General features: G+C 37.3%; 1 protein-coding gene across 22 annotated transcripts in view; it reads right to left on the reverse strand.

Annotated features, from left to right (window-relative positions):
- The window catches only part of LOC105470119 (periphilin 1), a 128,096-nt gene that overhangs the window by 87,802 nt on the left and 20,024 nt on the right, over nucleotides 1-20,270 (reverse strand). For 12 of the 22 annotated variants that reach the window (XR_011609222.1, XM_071071852.1, XM_071071851.1 and 9 more), the window contains 2 exons: nucleotides 16,364-16,528; nucleotides 13,179-13,240 (listed from right to left, as the gene is read on the reverse strand). Coding sequence is in view for 21 of the 22 variants with exons in the window: in XM_071071852.1 (XP_070927953.1) it covers nucleotides 13,179-13,240; nucleotides 16,364-16,528 (227 nt within the window). In the remaining variant the exon portion in view is untranslated. The remainder of the gene's footprint in view (nucleotides 1-13,178; nucleotides 13,241-16,363; nucleotides 16,529-20,270) is intronic. The other 10 variants (XM_071071855.1, XM_011721884.3, XM_011721889.3 and 7 more) reach the window with 1 other exon arrangement.

Genomic DNA, 20,270 nt, shown 5'->3' on the forward strand with positions numbered 1-20,270 from the left:
TAACACCTAAAACAGTGCCTGCTCTTATAAAGGTAAGATATGCCTAAATTGCTAAACAAAAATACCAAAAAATGTAATGATTCAAAGACAAAAGAAGTCTATCTAACAACGACAAAAGAGTCTAGGCATCCCAGCAAGGTGAGAAACGGCCCCATGCAATTTTATCCAAGGACCTAGTGACCACTGTTCTATTATTTCAACATGTGGCTTCAAAGGTCACATGTTTGATGTCATTCCACTCCAAGGCCTACCCTGCAACATAGAAGAGGTAGAATATGTGTGTAGAAGAATACATGTAGAGCTCCTATTCCATTCCACTGGAGCTAGGTTGGTTATGTGACCACGCCTGTCTGCAAGGATGGCTAGGAAATATAGTCTAATCATGTGCCCAGGGAGTGTGAGGAATAGGCAGCAGTCACTGCAAGCATTTCAATGAAAAAATGTGGGATTCTAGGTGAAGATGTCTAATAGGCAGTTGGACACAGAGATCTAGAGTTCAGAAGAAAAGCCAAAGCCAAAGATACAGATGTGTCAGTCATTAGAAAACAAAATACAGGTCAGTGTTTCTCAAAATTCCAGCCTCCAGACCATTTGCATCACAATCACCCTGTGGGTTTGTTAAAAATACAGATTCCAAGACTCCACTCACTGAATCAGAATCTCTAGATAAAGCCTCAACATCTTCATTTATAATGAGCTTCTAAGTGATTTTTATGGACACAAGTTTTAGAAACATAAGCAAAGGGAATTGCTACCATTGATACAGAGAGATAAAGTTACCATAGCTGAGAGAACATGGCCAAGAAAGTAATTGTTAACATGATCCTATGGTTTCTGGACTTTGTCACTTCGTGCTATTTGTTAGACCAGTAGTTCTCAAGTCTAGCTTCACATTAGAATCACCTGATGAGCAACCCCCTCTTTTTTATTATTTTACTCATTTATTTATTATTTTTTAAAAGACGGAGTCTCACTCTGTTGCCCAGGCTGGTCTCAAGCTCCTGGCCTTAGGCAATCCTCCCACCTGAGTCTTCTAAGTAGCTGGGATTCCAGGTGCAAGCCACCGTGCCTGGACTGATGAGCTTTTAAAAAATACTGATGCCCAGGCTTTACCCAAGACCAACTGAATGAGGTCTCCAAGTGCGAGACCCAGGCAGTAGCATTTAAAAAAAAAAAAAAAAAAAAAAAAAAGCCTTCCACATAATTCAGAGATTTAGAATACTGCCAGGATTGAGAACCACTGTATTAGTCAAACTACATTACAGGCTCTTCATTCCAGAATCTCAGATTGTTACCCTACCCCAGAGATTGCAAATTCTGGGGTAAAAACTCTGCTTTTAATTAGCTGTGAACAAAAAAAAAAATTGAGAGATTTCGCATTTTAAAAATCTGGATTTCTGACTTCTTTTGAAGCAGGCCATGCTGGGCTTACATACTCAAATAGCAAAGATCGGCTGATAACAAGAAGCAGCTGCTCCAATCTGGCATTCATTCCATTCCCTGCCTAGCTACTCTAACTCTATAAGTAATATAGGATAATAGGAGCATTATCACCACAGATAAATATGTGAGCTGTTTACCTGTAACCATTATAAGAACTTTATGCGTAGTGAACGTATTTGTGTACAAAGTAATTTAAGTCAATCTTGTAAAAGCTTTCACATCCTCGGCCTCTTTATGAATCAACCCCTCTAACTTCTTCCTTTGAGACCTGGCATTTGAACATAAATACTATCTTTCATCAAGCTCTTGAGTAGTAAATACACATTGAGAACCCTACTTCAAAGGCCTGGGCTATATGAACCTCTAAATTCTCCATCTCCTAAGAAAACAGGGAGAAGCCCAAAAAATTCCTGATATAAGTTCATGCCACCCTACTGTACCCCACATTACCAACCTCCCAGTAACTTCCTCGAATTCCCTGAAGAAGTTAACACAATGGCACAGTCCACATTGTTACCACACATCCTACCCACACCGTGGATGACTTTCAAAATTCACATAATCTGTGCAATAATGTAGGTTCGTGTAGGTTGACCATCTCCTCTCTCTTCACAATTCCTTAGCCATATGTGTAAATCCTAAACTCTGCCATTCATTATCGGGTGTTCTGCAGCTACATTTTTATTGCATTTTCACACTCTAATCACGATGTCTTATCCTTCGGTTTTTTTCACTCCTACAATAACTCCATCTCCACTTTACAAATGCCCTTAGTCTCCTATATTTTTGAGCAACCAATGAACCCCATTCTATTCATTGCCCTTTCAGCCTAAAGGGCAGTATTTGGATCACTCTATAAATACCAACAATTTTTCTGCCCTTGCAATTCTGATGTATCATCTTAGCCAATCCAAAGCCTGAATCAATTCCAAAATCTGTGATTTCCTCACAGATATATACTTGGATTGCCATAAAGAGAAAAAAATTACACTAGAGAAAAATCACACAAACCAACAGGTTGGTCCCACTATAGCTTCATGGTCTCTAATTTCTACCGTGTTTTCAATTCTGCTGAGTATTTTATCATTGATGACCTCAATCTCCCAAAATATACTGTTTCAAAAGTTTCATTTTCCACCACAATCATAAAGGTGTTGCCCTGGGTTCTGACTTTATAGTTCATCAGTCTTGTCTAACTACATCTCATTGGACAATCTCAATTTTGAATGTAACTCCTCCCTTGAAACCATTCCTCCTATATATGGCAATATATACTGTACACACAATAAATAAAAAATACAGATATTTCTCTCTGCCTTATTTCCACATCCAACAAGCATGCCTGTTAATTTTCTACTTCCTAAGTATCTGTCAAATTTAACCCTTTTCCCCATTCCAACTCCCCTTCTCCAATTCAGATATTCATAATTTCTTGTTCAATCTCCAATGTCATCTTTAAAAGTCATCCTCTACACTGAACACAAAATAAACTATAATCTCATTAGTTTACCTTACCCCTCCTCTCCCTACCTGGTTAATATTTCTCAGCAGTTAATATTTTCTTAGTAGTAACTGCTAATAGGATAAAGCTCCTACAGTGAACTTTTTCTAGAACCATAGCACAGGATAAGGGTTGCTTTGTCTTCCTCAAGCACTTATACAGCTTCACCCTATTTCAGATTATGTTATCTACTTGTACATTCATTTCACTCTCTAGATGGTAAGCTGGCGATATAAGCATGGTGCCCTACATATAAACATTTGTACTACTCAAAAAACATTTGCACCACTTAATTAAACCAAAGATGTTCTATAGTATTGTTCTCTGTCAAACAGTAAATTGCCTAAGATAAAACTTGCTACAGTAAAATTAAACAGAAAATCTACTCTATTTTTTAAAAAAAAAGTATGAAAATACTGAACACTACTTAATCAAAAATTTCCATAAGTGAATACAGAAAAGTACCCCAGTACTTTTTTTATTTTATTTTTTTTATTGTTTGAGACAGAGTCTCACTCTGTTGCCCAGGCTCACTGCAACTCCGACTCCCAGGTTCAAGTGATTCTCGTGCCTCAGCCTTCCGAGCAGCTGGGATTACAGGAGCATGCCACCACACCCAGATAATTTTTGTACTTTTAGTAGAGATGGGGTTTCGCTATGCTGGCCAGGCTGGTCTCAAACTCCTGACCTCAGGTGATTCACCCACCTCGGGCTCCCAAAGTGCTTGGATTACAAGCGTGAGCCACCCAGGCTGGTCTCAAACTCCTGACCTCAGGTGATCCACCCGCCTCAGGATCCCAAAGTGTTTGGATTACAAGCGTGAGCCACCTGCCTGGCCTTTTTTTTTTTTAATTTTTTGAGAGGTTCTCACTCTTGTCACCCAGGCTGGAGTGCAGTGCTGTGATCACAGCTCACTGCAACCTCAACCTCCCAGGTTCAAGCAATTCACACACACCAGCTTCCAAAGGTACCAAGCGCACGCCACCACACCCAACTAATTTTTTTGGTTTTTTTTTGTAGAAATGGGGTCTCCTTATGTTACCCTGACTGGTCTCGAACTCCTGGACTGAAGCTATCCTCCCACTTCAGCCTCCCAAAGTGCTGGGATTACAGGCGTGAGCCACCACACCCAGACCCTAGTATTTAAAAATAAAGTATATTGGCCACTTGATGATACTCTTGTTCCATATTTTAAAACATTATATTTTAAATCAGTTCCATCCTAAGATTTATCACTATTATTTTATTCTATTTTGAGACAGAGTTTCGCTCTTATTGCCCAAGCTGGAGCGCAGTGGTGCAATCTTGGCTCACTGCAACCTCCGCTTCCCAGGTTCAAGCAATTTTCATGCCTCAGTCTCCTGAGTAGCTGGGACTACAGGCATGTGCCACCATGCCTGGCTAATTTTTGTATTTTTAGTAGAGACAGGGTTTTGCCATGTTGGCCAGGCTGGTCTCAAACTCCCGGCCTCAAGTGATCCGCCCACCTTGGCCTCTCAAAATGCTGGGATTACAGGTGTGAGCCACTGCGCCCAACCACTGAGGTTTATTATAAGATCTCATAACTACAAGGGGAGAAAATGACCTGAAAACAACTCATCCTAAGTCACTAACTCTTGGTAGAGTATGGCATGTTTCTTTGATACGAAATGAAATAAATCCTGATATATTCTGAATTTCATCTACAAGCATGTTTTGAAAAAAAAAGACATTATAATCATTGTGTAAATACAGAAACAAGGTGAGCAGGTGATGACACACTTGAAATGTAGATAACTTTACCAGGCATGCCCAAATATGAAAGTGATCACTTTCAGAGTGGGGAGGGGCAGTGGGGAGTGGGCAGCAGGGAAAAAGACAGAAAACTTGACACATGCTCTTTTCTTCCATTAGCTGTTATTTAATTCAGTTGCTTCCAATGATTCTACACTTCCATTAGTAAAACACATTTGAATATAAACCACTAATACATGTATGCTAGATTTATAAAGTATATAATGTTCTACAACATGAAACACATAACAACGTGAAAAAAAAAACAGCTAGGGCATAAAGTTCCACTGCCAGTAATAGGCCTGTGGAAAATGGTGTGAAAGCAAGGTGGCCCTGTAACACCCACCCAGTGGTGGCAAACTACAAAAAATAAAAATAAAAAATTTAATTAAATAATTAATTTTAAAAATGGTGCTGGAGAGAGCAAGAAGGAAGACTCATGTGGTCAGAATAATAACCACTTTTAGGGGTGTGAACAAACACAGTGATGATACTGGTGTCAGGTCTGGAATTTGACTTTACCTTACCTACAAGGTTATAAATTAGACTGTTACTGTTTCCTGGATCCTAGCAGACTTCTGGGTCAGAAAAAAAACTTTATCACTCATAGCACGGCAAGCAACCCAAGCATTGGCATGTTTGTGTCAGTTCGCTCTGGTACCACGTCCAGGGGTAACGTGATATAAGCCTAGATATATATGGCACATGCAGTGGGTGTGGGTCACAACTGAGGAACACTGAACTTTTTACACCAAGCAATAAGCAAGCCTACTATTTGACAAACCGGGAGACATTACTGTGGCCTTCAAGATTGCTCATTACAAACACATCTCTGAGAACTACCCTGAATAATGAGTGAACAGAGTCTTGCATATCTCGACAAGATGTGCAGAAGTGTAAGACACCCACAGAGGACTGTCTCTCCTAACAACTGGGAGCCAGATTTCCCACAGATGGAAAAAGGAGATAAAAGTATGAAATAAAGGAAAAGGTACTGCCATGATCTCATAGTCATGAATACATATAAACATTGTATAAAAATAAATGCAGAACTAAAAGTCTGTGTGTGTCTGTGTGTTCAGATTCTTGGCTTCAAAAAATCATTCTCCACTACAGAAAGCCTGTGTTCCTTGGAGAAACACCTGCATTTAGAGTGAGGCAGAGAAGCCTGAGACTGAAACATCTTGTGTCAGAAAGAGGTGACCAAAGAATGATGTCGACATGTCAAAACAACACAGATGACCCTGGTTTGGTGATGGATTCTTAGATATGACACCAAAAGCATGAATAACAAAAGAAAAAAAAATAAATTGGACTTCATGAAAATTTAAAATGTGCATCAAAGAACATTATCAATAAAGCAAAAAGACAATTAACAGAATGGAAGAAAATATTGCAAATCATGTATCAGGAATAGCTTAATATCATACTCCTAAAATTCAACAACAAAAAGACAAAAAACCCAGTTTAAAAAAAAAAAAATCAAAAAACTCAAAACAGACATTACTCCAAAGATATACAAATGACCAATAAGCACAAGAAATGATGTTCATCATCACTAGTCTCATTAGGAAAATGCAAATCAAAACCACAATGAGATACGACTTCATGCTCACAAGGATGGTTACACACACAGACACAGACACAGACACAGACACACATGGAATATAACAAGCATTGGCAAGAATGTGGAGCAACTGGGAACCTTCTACATTGTTAACAGGAAAGTAAAATGGTGCTGCCACTATGGAAAATGGCTTGGTGGTTCCTCAAAAAGATAAGCATGGAATTACCATATGATTCAGTAATTCCACTCTTACAAATGTACCCAAAAAACTGAAAACACGGACTCAAAAGAGATATTTGTACGCCAATATTCACTGTAGCATTTATTCACAATGCCAAAAGTTGAAAACAATTCAAATGTGGGTTTCTGTACCCACTAGAATTAAATTAATTCTATTCAACACTGTCAATAGAATTAATGCTCATGAATTGTGTACTTAAAAATTACGTAAATGGCATACTTTATTGTGTTATATATATTCTGTCACAAGAAAATATTTGAAAAACAAAACCAACCAACCAACCACAGAAGCTAACTTGAAGGGACTCTCACTGGCCAAATTTGAGCATCAAAATAGTGACAGCAATGAATTACAACCCACTGAATAAAATAGGAATCTATTAGTCCATACATACATAAACAAAGTTTTGTCTGTTTTAAGGGGGTAAAGAGGTGAAGAGAAAGTTCTTCCTTACAATAGAACGCCAGCATAATAAATATAGAAAGAATGGGCTAACCACCCATTAAAACCCATCATATTTGTTTAGTAGGGTTGGACTGCCGTAACAAATTATCATAGGCTTAAACAACAAACTATTTATATTTCTCATAGTTCTGGAGCTGGGAAATCCAAGATCAAGGTACGAGCAGATCTGGTGTCCAGTGAGGACCTTCTTCTTGGTTTGACAATGGTTGTCTTCTCATTGTATCCTCACATGGTGGAGAGCAAGCTCTTATGTCTCTTCTCAATAAGGTACCAATCCCATTCATGAGGAATCCACCTTTATGACCAAATCTTACCTCCCAAAAGGCCTACCTCCTAATACCATCACAGTGGGGAGCTAAGATTTCAACATGAATTTGAGGGGACATAAATACTATGTCCATAATATTAATAATTAACTCGGGCAAAACCATCAGTGGATGCTAAAACTAGCAGCTGAAAGTGAACAAGAAATGATACAATCACATAGTTTCAAAGTATCTCCACACAAAGCAATTTCAGGGGGAAGGACAACTTAATAGTAAAGAAACTTTGCAGACTCCATTTTAAACAAGTGATAAAAGTCAAAGATACCAATAAGGGCACAAACCAACAACACATGCAGCCTATAGGAAGAAAAAGAATTCAGCGGCTGGGTGCCGTGGCTCATGCCTGTAATCCAAGCACTTTGGGAGGCCAAGGCAGGCAGATCCCGAGGTCAGGAGTCCGAGACCAGCCTGGCCAACATAGTGAAACATCGTCTCTACTACAAATAAAAAAATTAGCCAGGTATGGTGGCACACGCCTGCAGTCCCAGCTACACGGAGGCTGAGGCAGGGGAATCACTTGAATCTGGGAGGCAGAGGTTGCAGTGAGCCAAGACCACGCCACTGCACTCCAGCCTGGGTGACAGAGTGAGACCTCGTCTCAAAAAAAAAAAACCAAAAAAAACTTAGCATCACTTCAGGAACAGTCCTGGCAAAAACGTACAACCTAGACCTAATCTCTAATCATGAAGAAATACAAGACAAACCTAAACTGAGAAAGAAAAAAAACAACTTGCCCTGTATTCATCTTGCCAAAAACAATAAACCATAAAAATCAAGGGAAGACTAAGGAGCTGTTCCAGATTGAAGAAGCCTATGAAAATGTGATTTGTGAGCCCAGATTAAATTTTTTTGCTATAAAGCACATTACTGGGGGCATTTCTGGAGACATTAATGAAATCTCTAGTGAAGGGTTACAGGAGTTCTTTCAGTTATTCTCGCAATTTTTCTTTTCTTTTTTTTTTTTTTTTTTTTTTTTTGAGACGGAGTCTCACTCTGTTGCTTAGGCTGGATGGAGTGCAATGGGTGATCTCAGCTCACTGCTGCCTCCATCTCCTGAGTTTAAGTGAATCTCCTGCTTCAGCCTCCCGAGTAGCTGGGACTACAGGTGTGTGCCACCACGCCTGACTAATTTTTGTATTTTTAATGGAGATGAGGTTTTGTCATAATGGCTAGGCTAGTCTCAAACTCCTGACTTCAAGTGATCCACCTGCCTCAGCCTCCCAAAGTGCTGGGATTAAAGGCGTGAGCCATCGTCCCTGGTCAGTTTTTCAAATCTTTTAATATTTTCTTCCTACAGGACAAAGAATCACTTTGTACACCCCACTGACAGAAACAAAAACACTGACATGGTTTTCCTAATTGCTCAGAACATTACCAACAGATACAACTATTCTCTTTGCATGGTTTACAATGCATTAAATCTTTTTCTACAACAACAGCTATTTTCTGTTCACAAAGTCTTTCAAGTAGGAAAGTTTCAGTGAGCCCACCTGATATAGAGACCAGCTTACAGAAGCCAGATAGATGCCAGGCAGTAAAAGCTATAGCTACTGTGATAGCATAAAACCTGAGACATTATTGAAGATACTCAAACATCAAGTGAAGACATAGGCAGATATGGACAATACAAATACTCTCTATTCCCTGCTTTTTCTTCGTAAAAATTATGTTTTGTTATTTGTTAAATATGTATAATTCATATTAAAATGTAGGCTACATGAAGTTGAAGGCTTTATATTCCCAAAGACTAGAAGAACATCTGACACATCAGACACCACAAGAAATATTTAATAAATGAATGAATATACCATCCAGAATGAACTCCATACCCTGAAAACAGAGAATATACCTTGTTTTAATGCCCATGGTATAGTTATGGAAGCTGATCAACTAATGAACCATTAATAATCATGGATTTTAAAAGTAAAATTACAGTACAGGCAACACTATCATCACAGAATAATTAGAATACAGTATGTCAGAATCTGTGTAAATTACTATATATCAGAATCATGGGATACAGTTATGGCACTACTTAAAGGAAATTTCAAACTACTTACATTAAATAAGAAAAATAAACTATCCAAATTAAAATGTTAAGATTTTTATTAAAAACAAATAAAACACATGTGTAAAAGCATTTTTAGCAGGCAAACTGACATCTATTAATATTTACAATACATATATATACCCACTGACCCAGAAATTCTGCTTCTAGTAACCTATCTTATAAAAACTAAAGTACTAATTCATGAAAATATTATGTACCAGAATTTACTGCAGCACTGTTTTGTACTGTAAACAGAGTGACTAGCTAAATTATTTGGCATATCCTCACCATGAACTATTACTTGGCCATTAAAAAGACTCAATTTGGTTGGATTATAGGCTCATGCCTATAATCCCAGCACTTTGGGAGACCAAGGCAGGAGGATCGCTTGAGCCCAGGAGTTCAAGACCATCTGAGGCAATAAAGTGAGACCTCACCTCTACAAAAAAGTTAAAAAATAAAATAAAATAAAATAGATGGGTATGGTAGTGCACACCTGTGGTCCCAGCTACTCGGCAGGCTAAGGCAGGAGGAATGCTTAAGCCTGACAGTTCCAGGCCACAGTGAGCCGTGATCACACCATTGCACTCAAGCCTGGGCAACAGAACTTTGTCTCAAAAAAAAACAACAAAAAAGACTCAGTTAAACAATCAAAAACCCTAAATGTTTATGAATATAGAGAAAAATATGGAAGAATTTATACCAAGATGTTATCATGGCTGTGGCGATTAGAGATGTATATATGTGTTTTTATTTCATTTATGTGAAATTTTATATGCATACACAAAATGTTTTTTAAAAAAGACAGGAAGAGAAAAATAAAATTAACATAAAAACTGTTATTTTACAAACTGAAAAATCACAATGGCAAAGATATAGAATCAACCTAAATGCCCATCAATGGATGACTGGATAAAGAAAATGTAGTACATACAGACAATGGCATACCATTCAGCCATAAAAAAGAATGAAATCATGTCTTCTGCAGCAACATGGATGGAACTGCAGGCCATTATCTTAAGTGAAACAACTCAGAAACATAAAGTCAGAGACTGAATGTCCTCACTTCTCACTAATAAGTGGGAGCTAGATAATGTGTACATATGGACATAGAGAGTGGAATGAGAGAAAAGAGAGACTTGGAAGGGTGGGAGGCGACTGAGGGATGAGAAATTACTTAATGGGTACAATATACATTATTCAAGTGGTGGGATACACTAAAAACCCAGACTTCACCACTACACAATATATTCATGCAACAAAACTTCACTTGTATCCATTAAAATTATACAAATAAAAAATAATAAAAATAAATAAAAACAATTAAGTTAAAATAAATTTATTTGCAGATATTTCTTTGGAGGAGAAAGATAAGCCACTAGATGATCTAATTTTTCAAAGTGTTTTACAATTCTGCTTTTCACATAGGTCTTAATTATATCAGACATTATCTGGATATATCAGGCTCCAGTGTCACGTTTTTTAAATGTTTATCCCAGCACACTATTTATTGAAAAGTTCATTCTTTCTCCATTGGATTCGTAATGCCACTGCTACTATATCCCAAACTCCAGATATATTTAGATTTATTTGCAGATTCTGTTTCACTGGTCTATTTGACATCAACAGTACAACACTGTTTACATCACTACAGCTTTATAATTACGCACATATGGTATCTTGAGTCTTCACGTCTTTTTCAAGGCATTTTTGCCATTTAGCCCTTTACTCTTTCATATTACTTTTAAAAATCAACTTGTCAACTTCCATGCAAAATAAAAAATAAAAAAATTTTGATTTTTGACTGGAACCAAATTAAATTATCACCTTAATTTGAGGAGAACTGATATTTATATGACATTGAGTCTTCCTAGCTAAGGATGTCATGATTCTCTTTTTACTCTGATTTACTTTTATTTCCTTTAGAAATGACTTGTAATTTCCTTATATAGGTCTCACACACTTTTGGTGTGTTTATTCTTATTATTCATTACAGTTTTTATGGTAAAGTATTTTGAAAACAAATTTTCTAATTTATGCTGATAGCTGATCTTATTACATTGAACCTTGCTAATTTCCTAATAGTTCTTGTAGTCTACAGACTTTCCTAGATTTTCTGCATAATTATATTATCTTTAAATAATTGTGTTTTTCATTCTAATTCTTACAACTTATTTATTTTTCGCTTTACTGTAGGGGTTGTTACCATGTTGAGTGGAAGCAGTGACTAGGTGTCATTGTTTGGTTCTGATTTTAAAGCAAATGTTTCTAACTTTACCACTCAGTATAGCAAATGCCCAATTACCCAGTCAAGGAAATTCTCTTTCCATTCCCAGCTGGCTATTTTTATAACTACTCAGTGATGAATTTTATCAAAGCATTTTTTTCAGCATCTATTCTATTACTTCTTTTGGAAGAAACAGTCTGCCATGGGTTCTGAATGTCCCTGCACATAATTGCCATGTATGTCAAATTCCAAGACCAAACTATCCACTGACGCTGAACAGTTTCTGAGGCTGGTTACAGAGACGATTAAAAAGGTTAAGGTGACCACAATGTGACTACCATGGCAGGTCACTCCCAGGGAAAAGAGGACTAGCTTGCTTTCTGCTTTCTACAAAAGGTACCAAGCTCTTGACCCTGGGTTCCACAGCCACTGTGTATCCCACTGTGTGCACAGCCACCATCTCTGCCTATCACATCGCCCTGTGGGATTTGGGGACAGGGAACCTGCACTACAATCCTGATCCTCTTGCTGACTGCTGTGCTGTGAATAAAAATCTGTCTTGCTCTGATTCACCGAATCTTGTCTACTTTTGGCATCTATGAAGTTGTGACAGTTGATGCCTTGCCACTCTCTATGAGACTGGGGTTCTTTTCCCTGATAGTTCATAAGAAATCTTTACAAGGCTCCTTTTACAACTTCCAATACCACCACTGTGATGTCATTTAAAAACAAAAACTATCAATCGATTTAAATGTGTCCATCGTTTCCTTCCCACAACTATTCTATTAGATGCCCTCTATAAGTAATCAAAGCCAACAATGATGGAGGCCCTTGCAAAATGTGTTTCCCAAAAGAACTTTATTAAAGAAACTGAGATAATGCCTTACGATACTCTTTGTAAGAACCCAAGTATTTCCAGAATACTTCTGAAAAAATGCCTTACTTTCTAATTAAGCAAACCTATCAAATTAAGTTCTAATTAAGTAAACCTCATAATCCATACCACACATTAATTTAATAATTAACTTGCAAAACTACATCAATAGTTTTTTGTTTTTTTTTAAAGACAGAGTCTCACTCTGTTGCCCAGGCTGGAGTGCAGTTGCATGATCTCAGCTCACTGCAACCTCCACCTCCCAGCTTCAAGCAATTCTCCTGCCTCAACCTCCCGAGTAGCTGGGATTACAGGCGACCACCACCATGCCTAGTTAATTTTTTTTTTTTTGTACTTTTAGTAAAGGCGGGGTTCTACCATGTTGGCCAGGCTGATCTCGAACTCCTGACCTCAAGTGATTTGCCCACCTTGGCCTCCCAAAGCACAGAGATTACCAGTGTGAGCCACCACACCAGGCCCAAATATTTTTAAATATATTTTTTATGATTTACAAAATGCCAAGAGATGTGGAACACTAGTTATCAGTGCTATTATACTGCATAGTCACATAAAGAATATAATGCTTGTTGCTTTCAAACTTTAAAATCCCAGTAAAATATTTCATCTATGTGCTTGAGTCTATATTTCAAAAGCAGACATCTCGATGAGTCAAGTATCAAAGTACTTATGCTATTATTTTTATCCTTTTACCTGTATTCAGGTTGCCTGCTTGCAGAATGATCATCTCTTGTCCATCTATAGCCAGATTCATCCTGTAACATAAAAAAGCTACTTAGCTATTTGTTTACATTATTTTGGACAAGTGGGATATATGTAACAATACTACCAGAAACTAGTCTAAATTTCCCTCAACTTCAAAGGCATTTAAAGGAAAAAACATTCAGCAAGTCATCCATTTCAACAACTGAAAGAGTAGACTGACTGAGAACCTGTGGTACCATTTATCTCTATTAAAATGCTTAAATTATTTCTTTGGTAGACTCAAACCACCTAATTGCCAAAGACACATATATCAATATCACAACAGTAAAGGGCTATTCGAGGACATAGTCTAAATTTAATAAAGCACACATTTCTCAACCTCACATTTTTCCTTCTGTCAAGTTCTCTCACTAATTTTCAGATTCAAGCCCAATGAAAAACTTGCCACTTTCCCATTTTCCTGCTCAAGTTTTATTTTCTCACCTTATTTTCAATTAAAAACCAAACTGGAAACAATATAAGAAACTGTCACTTACTGATAATCTGTATCAGAATAAGATTTAAATTTAGTTAAGTTTAAATAAATTTAAAATTAATCAAATAAAGCACATTTTGTTCTCTAAGACAGACATATATGCAAAGGTGCATCAAAAAGAACCATATAGCAATCCACACCAAATTACTTTAAAATTACACATAGAATTGGCTGGGCATGGTGGCTCACACCTATAATTCCAGCACTTTGGGATGCCGAGGAGGGTGTATCACTTGAGGTCAGGAGTTCAAGACCAGCCTGGCCAACATGGTGAAACCCCATCTCTACAAAAATTAGCCAGGCACAGTGGTGTGTGCCTATAGTCCCAGCTACTTGGGAGGCTGAGGCAGGAGAATTACTTGAACCCAAGAGCTGGAGGTTGCAGTGAGCCAAGATCGTGCCACTGCACTCCAGCCTGGGCAACAGAATGAGATGCTATCTCAAAATATAAATAAATAAAATTATACATAGAATAATACAATATGCAAATTATGTATCAGGAAAATGGATTCATCTAAAATAAATCTTCCTCTTTAGCATCACATACCCTATTCTTATATAAAATATAATCATTTTCCATCACAATATTAAATATAAACACAATTCGAAACTGAACCGCAATAATAAAATATTAAATCAAGTAATCTGCTTGCATTACATAACTGAACTCTAGATAAGAATTAGTGTCATGAGAGTCTTAAGGATCACAAGCATGCTTGTTGTCTGTTTGAAGGGAATTTTAAAAAAAAAGTTACACACACAAAAGTATAAAGACAAATACAACTGGTAACAATATTAGAAAAAACTGCCATTGAAGCTCTATTATGCTACAAGTTTTTAGGAAAAAAAAATCATTTTCATGAGATTTCAAATACAAACTGGTCCAATGAATAGAAAACTCACATAGCGTTTTCATAAAAGCGGTAACAAATGAGAGGGTGCACTAAAATCTCAAACTTTCACCACTATTCAACTCATCCATGTAACCAAAAGCTACTTGAATCCCAAAAGCTACTGAAACAAAATAAAAATTTAATAATAAAGTAAATATGAGGGCCACAAAAAAGAAACAGCATGACATACAAAAACTGAATAAAATAAAAATCAATTCTGTGAAAAGTAAGAAAGCTATAAAACCCCAAACTTTAGAAACAAACACAAGAAAACATTGAATAGTCTCATGACAACTTTGGAATTGTTAGGGGTCACTATGATGCAGTCGGAAGAAAAACCAGACCCCCATACATACCCATCCTGAGTAAATCACCTTACCTCCATTTCTTCAAGCGTAAAATATGAAAACTAATTCCAACAGCCAAAGTGAGGTCAAAATATTTTATAAACAGGGTTTGAATATGTACTGTTAATAGTCATATTATACAGTAGGAAAGGAGGGGAAAGAGAAAAGGTGGAGAAAAAAGAGAAAAGGTAGGAAAACAACCTAACTGAGGAATACTGAAAACATGCAAAGTGGGACAGAGGAATTCCATCAAGGAATAGTATTAAGTTCAATTACAGATTACTACAACATTAAATACACACTTCTAGATTATTAAGAATGCTCAAGAGAAACAAGTTGTAATCATAATAATAGCAGCTATTTTTTTTTTTTTTTTTTTTGAGACAAAGTCTCGCTCTGTCACCCAGGCTGGAATGCAGTGTTGCGATCTCAGCTCACTACAACCTATGCCTCCCAGGTTTAAGCAATTCTCCTGCCTCAGCCTCCCAAGTAGCTGGGATTACAGGCAACTGCCACCACACCTGACTGATTTTTGTATTTTTAGTAGAGACAGGGTTTTACCATGTTGACCAGGCTGGTCTTGAACTCCTGACTTCAGGTGACCCACCTACCTCAGCCTCCCAAAGTACTGGGATTACAGGTGTGAGCCACCACACCCAGCCAGCTAACATGTTTAAATTGCTTCCTATGACAATGTTTTGAGTGCTTTCTAATCTCAGTTAATAAACAGACTTTAGGCTGGGAGTAGAGGCTCATTCCTGTAATCCTAACACCTTGGGAGGCTGAGGCGGGCAGATCACTTGAGGTCAGGAGTTCGAGACCAGCCTGGCCAACATGGTGAAACCCTGTCTCTACTGAAAATACAAAAATTAGCCAGGCATGGTAGCACGTGCCTGTAATTCCAGCTACTTGGGAGGGTGAGGCAGGAGAATGGCGTGAACTTAGGAGGCAGAACTTGCAGTGAGCTGAGATCACGCCACTGCACTCCAGCTTGGTAACAGAGTGAGACTCCATCTCAAAAGAAAAAAAAAAGAAAAGTAGGTCATCTAGTAAGAAATGGTAACCACCTGCCCATCACTTATTAAGTACCAAGACAATAGATTACCTTTAAATGGTTTTGCAAATCCCTGCCAATTTTAGGGGATTAAAAAAAGCAGGCTGGTTGGAATTAATTTCATTTAGATAGTGCCACCCAGAGTGCTTACCTACTTTGTCCAGCACCCCAAGATTCTTGACTACTAGGTCCCATCTGACAGCTCCAGCAGGCAATTCACATGAGAGCATCAAGCAGAAAGTGTTTATTCAACTGCTTTCATGGCCGTCACATAAATTTTTTAAATTACATTAATTTTAAACTTATAAGAAATAACAATTAGTACATGGGGGAAATTTACATACTCCTCTGTGAGGTGGACCACTTCTTCGATCATGAGAAAAACTGCGGCCCTCGTCATAGTCTCGGTAATCAACATGACTGTAATATCTACTGTAGCTTCCTTCACCAGGTCTGTCTAGCAGTGGTGGTTTCTTTGGCACAATATTAACTAGTCTATTGTAGCCATCCTAAAACAGACAAAAAGAAATATATACAAATCACTAATTTCTCTATTTGGTTTTGGAAAGGTTTTAAAAAAAAGCACAGGAGTTCTTACCCTTAATCAAATAAACTAAATGTATAAACAAAAGCATTAATGAAATAACATAAATATAACTCAATACTAAGGTCTTCACATGGATTAAAAGAAATCAAGTTGTTCAATGAAGAAAGCCAGGTGTTCAAAATAACATGCAGCAATGCAAAAACCAATCATAAATAAAAGAAAAAATACAATATTATCATTTTAATAAAAAATAAACAAGACAGAATGTTACAGTAGCTCTATCCCTAATTGCCTAACAATTTTAGAAATAAAATTATGTAAGACAGCACTCATATTTGGTCTACTGTGTTTGAACTACACTATTTAGAAGAAATGTAAACTATTTACACACGAGCAACAGCTAATGATGATACTGAGCCAGAATGATCAAAAGGAAACATTTTGCTATTTTTCCAGCAGTAATGGAGAGAGGAGAGCCTTTGGCTTTACAGGTCTAGAAGCAAAATAAAAGCTGATATAAATTTTGAATTAATTTTCAAAGTACTGCAATACATTGTTAATGTTTTAAAAAATGAGTAGGTTTTTTGTGAGACTTGGGGAATTGGACACAGGGAGAATATATGTCTTAGGTTAGTGGCTGCTATAAAATAACAAAAATGATTATCAATGAAAAGTAGAGAGCTACAGAACATATATCCATACATAATCTGGACTTGGGCATTCATGGCACATCAATCAATATCAAATGAAATATATGTTTAAAAAAAAAAAAACTGTAAAGCCTGATATAACATAGGATCAATATGAATTAACCAATCTGGAAAAAACCAAAACTTACAAAATATAAAGCCCAACATTCAGAGCTGTTTATCCATCATCCCAAGCCTGTAAAATGAAATTAATACTAACACCTACCTCATGGCATTGTGAGGACTAAATGAGAAATGGAATGCAAAGTGTTTAGTACCGTGTTCAGGCACACAATAAGTTCTCAAAAAATGTTTGCTATATTGATTACTACTGTGCAAGTCTATGGAAAAAAATACAAAGTACGTCAAACTGTTTCCTTAAATTACTTCTTAGCCCTAATGACTACAACTATTCAATTGTTATTAAATGACTATATACTATTCAAATCTCTCAACATGTAGGAAATTTCTCAATGGGTCAGGAAAAAATAAAATCAGTAGTTTATATTTATTTGAGAGCTTAAAAGACCTAACTAATTTTTCCCATGGGGATCTAAGGTGGTTACCTGCTTTAGTATGTTAGATATTAAATTATAAGATATATTCTACATTTACATAAAATGATACCACAAATCAATATATGACTCATTCTTCTACAAACTACCTTTCACAGAGATTTCAATTAAAGTTAAGGAAATATTAAGCTGCCCCCACCCCAAAAAAAACCTGGCATTAAGCCAAAATTAGTAAAATTACAATTTACAGCATCTCTAATTGAAAATTTGTCACTCATAAAATCAGAATAACTGACTTCTCCAAATTCCAATAAACCATAAAAAGCCATTACACAACAGTCTTGTTTGAATATGATTATCTGGAGGGATGGTGGGGCGAGTATGCATGCCTAAACACTTCTATGAATAGAGAGCTTATTGTTTTACAAAGCACTCTGTTCCTCTGTTCAACTGCCCCAGTTAATAGAAAGTTATCTGGGGACTGTAAAATGTATTTGGTAAAACTTTAGGAGAAGTAAAATTCAAATCACATTTAGTTACTTATTTAAAAAGTTGCTTTACCAACTGAAGTAAATGAAAACAATCATTCTAAAAGTTGTTTAATGCCAGGCATGGTGGCTCACACCTGTAATCCTAGCACTTTGGGAGGCCAAGGCTGGTGGATCACTCGAGGTTAGAAGGCTGAGACCAGCCTGGTCAATGTGGTGAAACCCCGTTTCTACTAAAAAAAAAAAAAAAAAAAAAAAAAAAAAATTTGTCAGGTAAGGTGTGCATGCCTGTAGTGCCAGCTACTCAGGAGGCTGAGGTAGGAGAATCGCTTGAACCCGGAAGATGGAGGTTGCAGTGAGCCGAGACTGCACCACTGCACTCCAGCTGGGGCAACAGAGCAAGACTCCATCTCAAAAAAATAAATAAAATAAAAATAAAAGTTGTTTAATCAGCAAAAGAAAAAAAAATTCAGTAACAGCTCTTATACCTGGCTATAAGGACCAAGTTGGTATTTTGAGAAAGTGTTCAAATATATGTACATTATACCATCTCTGCTCTGTAGATATCTAATCTTAAAGAAAACTCCCTAGCTACATGAAAAGATTTAAGGAAATAAAGATGACTGCAGGAGCCTGTAACAAAGCAGGACTGTATTTTTAAAGTGTTCATGTCTTATCCAGGTATACCGTTCAAGGATTTTTGCTCCCAAAAAAATCTATGATGAGTGGCAAAGAATTTAGAATTTCCCTTTCAAATTTTTTTTTTTTTTAGATGGAGTCTCACTCTGCAGCCCAGGCTGGAGTGCAGTGGTGCAATCTCAGCTCACTGCAACCTACTCGTCCTAGGTTTAAGCAATTCTCCTGTCTCAGCCTCCCGAGTAGTTGTGATTACAGGTGCATGCTACCATGCCCAGCTAATTTTTGTATTTTTAGTAGAGACAGGGTTTCACCATATTAGTCAGGCTGGTCTTGAATTACTGACCTCAAGTAATCCACCTGCCTGGGCCTCCCAAAGTGCTGGGATTAAAGGCATAAGCCACCACACCTGGCCCTTTCAAAAAGATTATATTGTTGAAATTCAAAGAGTATTTTTATTACCTGCATTGCCAGACATGAATAGAAATAACAATACTGTTTGAAATTCTTACGCAAATCTCACATTAAGCTGTAAACATGTAATTTCCCTTTCTATATGCTAACATAGGTACACAGGCTTAAGGTACTACTGATATGTTTGGAACCTCCATTTTAGAAACATATTGGCAAAAAGTCAATTTAAAAATGGACAAAGACCATGAACAGGCATTTCTCCAAACAAGACATAAAAATGGCCAGCTCCCTAGCTGTAGGCAGCTGCCTAGGTTGCCTTGTACCTAGGCAAGCATTACACTGCTGGGAGAACAGTAGCCAATAGCTGACTGGCATTCTGGCCCTGGTTCATGCCAACTCTGTGTTGACTACACCAAGATGCTAGCATAGTTGAAAAGAAAAAGAAAAAAGAAAAAAAAAAAAACGAGGCCAGCTGGGCACAGCTGCTCACACCTGTAGTCGCAGATACTTGGGGGGCTAAGGTGGAAGGATCCCTTGAGGCTAGGAGTTCAAGGCTGCAGTGAGCTGATTGGTGACTGTACTCCTCCAGCCTGAGAAAACAGAGTGAGACCCCATCTCCAAGTAATAATTTTTTTTAAAAAAAGGTCAACAGGTATATGAAAAGGTGCTTGACATCACTAACCATAGGGAAAATGCAAATTAAAACCACTAATGAGATACCCCCTCACACCCTTAAGGATGGCTATGATCAGAAAGACAAGAGACAACTAATGTTGGCGAGGGTATGAGGGAAAGAGAACCCTAGTACACTGTTGGTGGGAATGTAGATTGGTACAGCCATTATAGAAAACAGTATGGAAATTCCTAGAGAAAGTAAAAATAGAACTACCACATGACCCAGTAATCCCTCTTTTGGGTATATTGTATACCCAAAGGTGATGCAATCACCACCTGTTCAAGAT

The sequence above is a fragment of the Macaca nemestrina genome, chromosome 10, assembly GCF_043159975.1.
Source record: "Macaca nemestrina isolate mMacNem1 chromosome 10, mMacNem.hap1, whole genome shotgun sequence".
NCBI lineage: Eukaryota > Metazoa > Chordata > Mammalia > Primates > Cercopithecidae > Macaca > Macaca nemestrina.